General features: G+C 53.1%; 1 protein-coding gene across 5 annotated transcripts in view; it reads left to right on the plus strand.

The window, feature by feature from the left end:
* The window catches only part of ZMIZ1 (zinc finger MIZ-type containing 1), a 191507-nt gene extending 186752 nt beyond the window's left edge, over window positions 1-4755 (plus strand). For all 5 annotated transcript variants that reach the window (XM_061161918.1, XM_061161920.1, XM_061161917.1 and 2 more), the window contains one exon: window positions 938-4755. In XM_061161918.1, the coding sequence (XP_061017901.1) occupies window positions 938-1045 (108 nt within the window). In that variant the 3' untranslated portion in view covers window positions 1046-4755. The remainder of the gene's footprint in view (window positions 1-937) is intronic.
* Window positions 4756-9929: the final 5174 nt, after the last annotated feature.

Consider the following 9929-nt stretch of genomic DNA (forward strand, 5'->3'; position numbering starts at 1 on the left):
GTGTGTGGTCCATGCCCTGTGCTTCTGCTCACTCCATCGCTCACCGTGAGAGGCCCCTGTGTGGGGTGCCAGAGAGTTGGCCTCGGGTCACACTGGGGGTGGTGGTGACTGAGGTGGAAGTGGGCAGCTGAGACTTAGGGATCACTGCCCCCCGCCCCCAATGTTGGGAACTGAATGGTCTGGAAGGTGGGGCAGGGGGACACTGGGTGATGGGTGCTGGGTAGCTGGGCAGGGACGCCAGGGAGAGGGACACAGCACTTGCCCCTCCCACCCCTCATTCCTAGACTCTAGATTCCCAGACAGGAGGCCCACCCTCTCCTCCATCACTCCTTTCCCTCCCGCCCCAGCCCCAGCAGGAGTCACCCTTGGTCTCTGTAGTGAATGGGGCTCACTCTGCTTTTTGGCCATCTTGAGTTCTTATCTGACTGTCCTCCCCAGACCAGGCCAGGGCAGGTGCTTTTAGATTGATGAGGGTCCCCCATGAGATCAGAAGATTCCAAGGACCTCACAGGAGAGGGTAGGGTTGGTCTGCCAGCCAGCCATGGTCTCAGCAAGGAGCCAGGAGTTCTTGGGTGAGGTGTGGGGCGGTGGGATCCAAACAGACCACCCAGCCTTGCATGCAAATCCACTTGGTTTTTGCTGAGAGGCCCAAGGGACCCCCAGTTGCTTGTGGCAAGTCTAAGGAATACTCTTCATTGAGAAGCCTTCCCAGCTGGTGGACTGCGGGCCCTACTGTCCAGACGGTGTGCTCTGGACCAGCCTGGTGGCCTGGGTGTATCTGGGGACCACCAGCACTTAGTTTCCCCTGTTTGGGCCAGGACCCCAGGAGACAGGGCGAGGGCAAGCGAACAGGCCTGGGGATGCCCTGACTTCCTCGCCCTGGGCTGGCCCAGCCCTCGGCCGACACCTCAACTGGACTTCTGTACTTCTCTTCCAGCTCCTTCCAGAACTCACAAACCCTGATGAGCTCCTCTCGTACCTGGATCCCCCTGACCTGCCGAGCAATAGTAACGATGACCTCCTGTCTCTCTTTGAGAACAACTGAAGCCCACCCCTGCATCGGGGCCACCCCTCCCCACTCGGCCTCCTTCCCCGCCCGCCCCCCACACTTCCCCACTGGGAGCCCGAGCCCTCGGACCGCCCCTTCTGCGGCCTTCAGAGCCGAGGGGCAGGAGGGTGCGCTGTGAAGGCGGTGCGGGTCTGGAGCCCACGCCCAGAGCAGGCCCTGAAGATGACCCTCGAGACGGGACAGCAGCCCAGAGAGGGGGCGCACGCTGATGGCGGCTTCCAGATGACCCTCCAGTGCCCCCCAGATTCTTCCAGTTTCTAAACTGTAACCCAGCTTCCCTGCTTCCTGGCCCAGAGCCACCTCCAAGTGACTGTGAACCTGAGAGAGAGCCCCCCAGACCCCAGCGGCCCCGAGCCCTGGAGGAGCAGCGGCAGCTGGCGGCAGTGAGAACGACCTGCCCACCACCACCACCACCACCCCCCACAGAAAAGCACAAACCTCTGGGCAAGAGAACTCTCAGGGGCCAAGGTTATCGCTTTGACCCCAGACCTCTAAGCCAGGATACCCTATGAACAGTCTCAGAAAGCAGAGAAAAAAGACAAGATTCTGTGTTTGGGAGAGGGTGAGCCATTCACCCTCTTGCTCGGGGATGGGTGGAAAAGCGAGTCAGGGCCTCTCAAAGCCAGGATGGCCCTGGAACCACTGACTCAGGCCAGGGCCCAGCCTTGGGGGGACAGGGCTACAGAGAAAGAACCCAGCTGAAATTATTGTGCCCTTAGTTGGGGGGGGGGGGGGCAGTCAAAGTTGGAGTCCAGTAGAATCAGCAACTTACAGTTTTGCTCCAAGCCTCTCCTTGTTTTTAAACGACCGCAACAAAGCTACGAAGTCACTTGGAGAAGAGGAACGTTGGACTTGGACAGCAAGCGAACCATTTCTCCCCATGTGTTCTGTTTCCGTCCTCTGCTCCCCCTCCCCCACCTCTCTGAGACTGCTACGTGGGACGCCCACGTCCCTGTGTCCCAGGGCCCCTGTGTCCGCCCGGACGGCAAGGCGGGTGGCGGAAAGGCAGGGGATGCAAGGGCTCAGCAGCAGGACCCCCGGGCATCGCTCGCTTTCTGGCTCCTCTGTCCGTCTGGTCTGTGCTCCGGGCTGCCCCGGGCTGCAGCCCAGTCCAGCGCCGCGTGTGCCAGGATCAAGCATCGCATGGTGTGTTTCTGTGGCTGTCTTAGCCCCCGCTCTCGGCCGCCAGCCTCTCCCTCGCTTCCTGTCCCCCTGCTCTTGCAAGCTCACCCCACACTCCTACCCCAGCAGAAGCAGCCTCTGGTTTTCCCTCTGTGCTTTGCTCCATCCAGCCAACCGCTCGCTCAGAGTGCCCCGGGTAGCTTACTGTGCGTCCGTTTTGTTCCAGGCTCCCCTGTGCTTCCCCGAGCCGCGTGGCCTGTGATGCTGGGCAGTTGGGTCGCTTGGATCGCTTGGATCTCCTCTGTAAATTTGTCGTGCCCCTCCCCTGCTGCTGCCCGGGGCCTTCACTTGCTCCCCCGTCCACTGTCTATGTTCTCAGCCTCTGTCTCCCTCTCTGTTGGCCGGGGGACACCCAGCACTCCTCTGGATTTGACCGCAATGTTGGCTGCAGCTGTTGACTTCCGGTCACCGAACCAGACGGCCCGGCACAAAGTTTTCTGTAGGAAAGCTGCCATTGTCCCTCCCCCACCCCTTTTCCTTTGTCCCGTTGTTGAGGTTTTTTCAAACAGCGTGGTGTTCTGTATGCAAATCAATTATTTTAAGAATTGCTTTTGTAAATATCTTTGTGAATATTTTAGTATTGTCTTTGATAATATTCAACATTTTCATGACCTGGTTATAGCCTTTGCTGGTGTTTTTAAAATACCTTGACTCAACGACAAAGACCGAGTCCCTTTTTTTAAAAAAAAAAACAACAAAAACAAAAAAGCAACCAGGGCCATTTGTACAGATGAAGGGACGAAAAGCATGGGTGGCTGTACTGTGAGTTAGACGAAGACCAGGCTACCCGCTGTTGGGAGCCATCCCCAGTTGGCTGGTGGGGACACATGACACCAGGTGGCATGTGGCCGTCTCCCACCAGTGACCCTTAGCCCCAGCTGTGTCAGGCCATCTGGGGATGCCCCACCCCAGACAGACCTATAGATGCCTGCCTTAGAATTTCCCGCTTCCTGCCTTGCAAGACTGTCTCAAAAAGGCCTGGGTGTGTTCTGGTTGTTATCAGGGTGTCCCCACTCTGCTCACCAACCTACCCACAGCTTTCTAGCACAGAGGGTCGATCTACTGCCCACAACCCAGGCTCCGGGCACCTCCCTCATCCGTCTCTTGAGTAAGCCGTGGGCTCAGCACCCTGAGGAGGATTTCCTGGGTCCCCTCTCAAGCAAGCCTCCACCAGCAAGTTCAGCAAAGAGCTTTCCAGACCTGCGGTGCCTGCATCCTGCGTTCTGGTCACATACTCTTCCAGAGCGATTTTGGAGGCGGGTTGGTGGGGTGGGGGCAGGGGGGTGGGCATCAAGGCGTCCGGGGCTGAAACGAGCCCTAGTTGGTGACACATTCAGGTGACGACGGCTTCCCCAAGCAAGGGCAGTTCTGAACTCTGGGGAGATGCTTCCCTGACCCTTTCAGTTGACTACTTGGAGCCATACGTAACCTCAGCGAAAACGATGCCTCAGCAAGCCACTTATCCACGACAAGCATCCACCCAGGCCACGGGCACGTTGCTGCCTCCACTCCATGGGATGGACAGGGCGCCAGCAGGCAGGCGGGAAGGCCCAAGTACAAGCAATCACCCCATCTTCTTGGTTTGAAGCTTTACCCATGGATCATGTTCCTGTAGCCATTTTTATTTTTTAAGGAACTAATACTTTCTCCCTAATGGAAGCCCTGAACCCCCAGAGAGCTCCACATCTGCCTCACCCAGCCAGACAGGGCGACGTGGGCAGCAGCCACTCAAGGGACATGTGTACATATGTAAATGAGAAATAGAGACATGTTAACAGACGCATTCATTTCCCTTGGAATGTGTATTGTTTTTATTTTACAGAACAAAACAACACAAAAAGGCTTGGAACTCCATCTTAATGTGGAAAAAAAACTAGATCCTGTCTGTTAGCGTCTGTGAGGTCTCTCCGCATCTGTCTCATCATGTAATATACTCTGACTCTGTGTGGAAAGGAATTTTTTTGTTCCGTTTTTGTTTTTATTTTACCTACATGTACTATTTAGCTTCAGTGTACTAGTCCTGCCACCTGTGTATTTTTAGGGTGCTATGGAAATAATGAAAAGAAACGGGGATTTCAGAAGAAAATTGTAACCAAATTCATACTTTGTATAATTTTTGATATCATGATCGCAGGTGATTGACACACACACATGAACACACACCCACCGTGCAGCCTGAAGTAACCCCACAGCGACCGTCATCGTCTTTGTACATCTCTGTACAATGCAATCATTTCATACTTTAAACTGGTCAGAAAACTAATTGTGATTTCTAGTCTTGCAAAACTGTATGTAGTTAGATGATGTGACAGCCTCTAATATTTATCTAATAAATATGTATTCAGATGAAACCTGTATATTAGGTGTTCATGTGGTTATTTTGTATTTAAAGATCAAATTATTTGACTATTGCTAGACATTTCTATACTCTGTTGTAACACTGAGGTATCTCACTTGCCCATGTTAATTTTTTTTTTTTTTCTAAATAAATGGACAAAAACGAAGGTTTGGCGAACTAGCGATTTTGTGAATGTTAAGGAGTGGTTTGGGTGTTTGCTGGTTTTGCTTTATCAACCGCCACCCCTGCCCGATCACCCTGCAAAACAAAACAAACAAAAACTACGCAGTCAGGTGTTAAGTTGGAGGAGCCCCTGACACAGGGGTCCCTGCAGAGAACCTGGAACCTTGCCCAGATTTATGTGCATAGCCCAGTGGTCTCACTTCCAGGTCTCCAGCAGCCCCTGGTTCTGGTGGAGGGATGGCCTGGCCAGCAGGAAGGGGACCCTGAATGGCGCCAGGCCCTGTCCGGGTTGCTGGGATGCAGACCCAGTGTGACTCAAAGGCTATGCAGTGCTATCTGGGCTCTGGCAGCAAGCCCCTGGTGGATTCTCTGGGCTTCGGAACAGGAATCTCATCATGTTACAGCTGCTGTCCCGCTGATCACCTCTCTCTGGCCACCCCACTTCTCAGCACCTTCACCCCTGTCACCTTTAAGGGGGACCTTGAGTCTTCTCTTGCTCATGATTGCAACTTACATAGGCTTCTTTGCTACAGCCGCTGCCCAGGTCCTGCTTCTATTAAACTGTCCTTACAGCCTCAGACACACAACTGACTTCCCTTCCTGTCTCTCCTCCTGAACTTCGGGGAAGTGAATCTGATTCTCAGAGCCCAGCATCAGAGGAGCTCCCCTCTTCCCTCAGCTCTGGCCTCAGAAAATAGGACAGACTAGAATTTGGCTGTTGTGGCTTTTCCTCCGCAGAGACAGTGTGAGGGCGAGTCCAAAGAAGGAAGTGGGGTCTGGTAGGCACCCCAAAGTATATCCCCCGGAGTGTGTGTGTGGGGGGATGTGTGTCAGGAGAGAGCACAGGTCTGCATGTGAACAGGTGTGTGTGTGCCAGAGTGAGCCAGGAGGATGTGTGCAGGGTTATCATCAGCCATAGAACTGCCCGTGGAGAACTGGGGGCCAGGAAGTCCCCTGCCCCCAGGCCTTCTCCATGGTGGCCAGCTTCTTTTCTTGGAGGGAGATGGAAGGGGAGGGGAGGAGGAGAATTTACATTAAACCTGGAATCCTGTGGCCACTGCCTGCTGCTGGCAAGAGGCGTTTTCTCTGAGAACTTACACTCTTGGAAGAGGGATGAGTATCATCAACTACAGCTTCCCAAAGGGGCCCCTAGTTCCCCACTGCCCTGGGGCAGAGCTTTCCCATGGCCCTGTCAGTGGCTCAAGAAATCATTTTGGTGGGTTGTGACAAGCACTCTTTAAAGAAATAGATGAGAATGAAATAGAAAACACAAACAGCACCCTTACAAAGTGAGGGTGCCGATTGTATCATGAAACTTCTGTTGCAATTGTGTGTCTGTGACTGCTGAATCATGTTGTAAAATTAATTCTTACTTGTGGGTTGTGGTTAAAAACAAAAAGTTTAAATGCCATTGCCTTAAAGGCAGGAAGTGGGTGGGGGGTGGGGGGAGGGAGAGGCAGGGCGGTATGCTCCCCTAACTTTAAGATAAAAAGCAAACCTTCCTGCCTTTCTAGCTTTGGAGCCTGAAGCCAGGGATACAGCTTAATATAGTCAGGTGACCGCCTAGCAAGGCTGCATGGAGACCCGCCCACCCCACCCCTCTAGCTCCTCCTGAGACCGCCTACTTCCTTCTGTGGGGCTAGAGTGAGAGAAGCCGATGGGAAAATCCCAGGAAGGGCCTCCCTCAGAGCAGCTTAGAACTATACCGCTATAGTTCTATACCGCTCTCTACCCTCTGCTATACCGCTCTCTACCCTCTGCTTCCTCTCCCCTCACACATCTTCAGCATGTCCTTCAGCCCATGGGTCATCTTGGGTTTCCATTCTTCCCAACCCACCCTGCAGAGCCCCCACCCGCTACTCAATGACTGTCCCTCCACATAAGGCCATGGAGTGCTGGCAGGGAAAGTTATTCAGCCCCGCATGTAACTTCAGAGAAAAATTAGGATCTGCTTCCCTGAGACCTCAGGGCAGGGACTCCTACATGCCCCAATTTCTCTCTTCTTCAGCTCCAGCTTCCTGCTACACCATGCCCACCTTGCTTAGCAGGCTACCCCACTCTCACATAGACCCCCACTAACTTTCCCCCACCCACTAACCTGTGTTCATCCTCCCCCAGACTTATCTTTTTCCGCCCAGGCCCAGAGGATGTGGTGTTCCTTCCCCAGTCAGGACCAGTCCCTCCTCAGCCTCTGAAACTGTCACCTCCATCCCTTCTGGGAAGGACTTCAACCCCTTCCCGGACCATCCCCCACTCCCTTCCCCAGGCCTGGAGCTTAAGGCTCTGGGTCTAACAGTCTCACGCCTACCCTTGGCTGTCCAGCTTCTCTGCTCCTTCTCACGCAGACTTCTCAGTCTTCCCTTGATCGCTCGTCATCCTTGACACCATGCAGCCAACGTCTCTGACGTTCTCTGAAACTTCTCTCACAAGCTCGCCTATGACCCCTTGTTTTCTCAAGTCTGCTCCCCTTTTGGAGACTGGACCTCACGGCTGCTTTTGACAGTTGTCACTTCTGCCTTGCAACTCCTTTCCCTTGGATTCCATGACAATCCCCTCTTCTGGGTCTTTGGTACTCCCGAAGTCCCCGACCCTGCGGTCATCATTGTCTTCACAGGTTCCATGGTCACTAAGAGCAGTAGAGGTCTGTCGAGCTCCCCTTCTCTGACTGGCACCCATCCCTAAGGGTGCGGAGGGTGTTGGCTGCCAGCAATTCTCTCTTCACAGGACAGTTGTCCTCAGCAGACAGGGACCTCCTTGCCTGGAAGGTCACCCACCCCCCACCCCCACACACACGTGCACCCCTGCCAAGGATTCGCATTCAAAGACTGATTACTAAAAGCCACCTAATGACAGCCTTTACTGCAGTGTGGTCAGCATCCTCTGTGGGTCCAGTCGGGGCTGGACTTCACATGAGGCCAGATATTTCTTCTGCTCTTTCTCCTTCTTTTCACCCTCACTCTCTCCTTTGTAGGTTTCTCCTGAGAACACTCCCTCAGTTAACCATGAGAATCTGAAGGCCCATCTCAGGCTCTGCTCCTAGGGAACCAGACTAAGACAGTGGGTGCAGGAGGGGACCTGGGAGGCAGCCTTTGGGAATAGGATGCTGGAGGTGGTCATTGACTAGATGTGAATGAGGTCCCACTGCTGGTGGCAGCTGTGTATCTGCTACTCCCATCGTCTTCACCTGTGGCGCACTGGGATGGCACATGGGTGTGGGGGTTGTGCCAGCTGTTGCAATGTCTCTCGAATTTGAATGGTAGGTGGAAAGAGTAACTATTAAGACTATGGTATTGAGTGGCTATTGCAACGTGTCACTGATTCATTGAAGAAAGGAAAGAATAGTCTCAGATCTCTCCATCAGCCATTCAAAACCAAGTGTAAGAGTCCACAGAAACTGTTGGCAAGAAGCACTGAAATTATTCTCTGCAGCTGGGGGCCAGACAGAGCGAGATGAGGCAAGGACTTCATCGTTAGAGCAGCAGAACCTCAGAAAGGCCATCTAGGCCATTCTCCTACACCAAAGTCAGGTCCCTGATAGGGAAGAAGTGAGACCCCTCAAGACACAAAATGAGGATGGTGCTCCAATGCTTCCCCCTTGGCAGTTATTTATTGCTACCTGGAGGGTGCTTTATAACCAGCTGGCGACAAGGAAGATTCCTAAGCATGGTTCACAGATGAGGCCACTTGATATGTGGGTGCAAATCCCATGTGGGCAGAGCCTGCACTGTAGCCCCTCTTAAAGGGCCGAGAGACTACAGTGAGAGAGCATTCTTCTAATGAGCAGAGGTTCAGGCAGTGCGCCTGGTCGTCTATTCTGCATGGAGAGAGGTCACTAAGGAAAAGATATACAAGTGCTCATAGGCAGGGGCAAATGGCTTAGCTCACTGGTCTGGAGACTGGACCTCACGGCTACCTTTGATAATTGCTGCTTCCGCTTTGAAACTCGCTTGTCTTGGATTGCATGATAATCCCCTCTTCTGGGTCTTCAGTGCTCCTGATGTGTCCTGGCCATGCACTGGAAAGAGTAATCATGGACTGGGAAGAGCAAGAATGGCCTATCTGAGATGGGAGAACTGGTAAAGAGGTATGTGGTTAGACCTATGAGACTGGGGGGACATGTGAGGATCCACAGAGCACATTTTATCAGATGCCAGGGAGTGTCCAGTACCGAAGAGCCACCAAACAACCAAGGAGGTAGGGTGACTCAGCCAGCTGATCAGCCAGAATCTGTCCCCATCCCTTGATCTCCATCTAGTGTTTTGCATAATATGGGCTTGCAGCAAGTGTCATGGAGAACAGAGTGTCAGGGAGATAGAGATCAAGTTATGTATGAGCCCAACAGCAGAGGCTCCTTGTCATCAGGGCTGATCTAGCTACTGCCACTGCTGAAAATCCAACCTGTCAGCCATGAAGACCAAAGCTGAGCCCCTGATGCAATAACATTCCACAAGGAGATCAACGAGCCACTTGGTGCAAGTTTACTACATAGAACCCCTTCTATCAGGGAGAGGGGTTGACTTGACTCAAACTGATACATCTTCTGGATAAGGGGTTGCCTCTCTTTCCTGTAGAGCCTGAGGCCAGCACCCTTATATGAGGACGCGTGCTTAGTCGCTAAGCCGTGTCCGACTCTTTGTGACCACATGGACTGTAGCCTGCCAGGCTCCTCTGTCCATTGGATTCTCCAGGCAAGAATACTGGAGTGGGTTGCCATTCCCTTCTCTAGGGGATCTTCCCAATCCAGGGATCGAATCCAGGTCTCCTGCATTGCAGGCAGATTCTTTAATGTCTGAACCACCAGGAAAGCCCTATCTGAGAGCCTACAGAGTGTCTAATTCACTGATGTGGGTTCTCATACAAGATCATTGCAGACTAGAGGTCTGAGTTACAGAAAAGATGGTGTGGCCATGGCTCCATGATCCTAGGTTCTACACCACACAGAGGCTGCGAACCTGAGAGATGGTAGAACGGCCTCATCAAGATGCAGCTGAGGTATCAGACTGGAGATGACACCCTGTGAGGGTGGATGCTATCCTTTGGTTACATCCCAAACCAATGGTGACTCTGGTCTGTCAATAGGCAGACAAGATCAGCTTAATGTGAGAAGCAGGTGGGTCTGAGCAGTGCAAGGACTATAGGAAACACTGCTGTTTTCTG

The sequence above is a fragment of the Dama dama genome, chromosome 15 (genome assembly GCF_033118175.1).
Source record: "Dama dama isolate Ldn47 chromosome 15, ASM3311817v1, whole genome shotgun sequence".
NCBI classification, from domain to species: domain Eukaryota; kingdom Metazoa; phylum Chordata; class Mammalia; order Artiodactyla; family Cervidae; genus Dama; species Dama dama.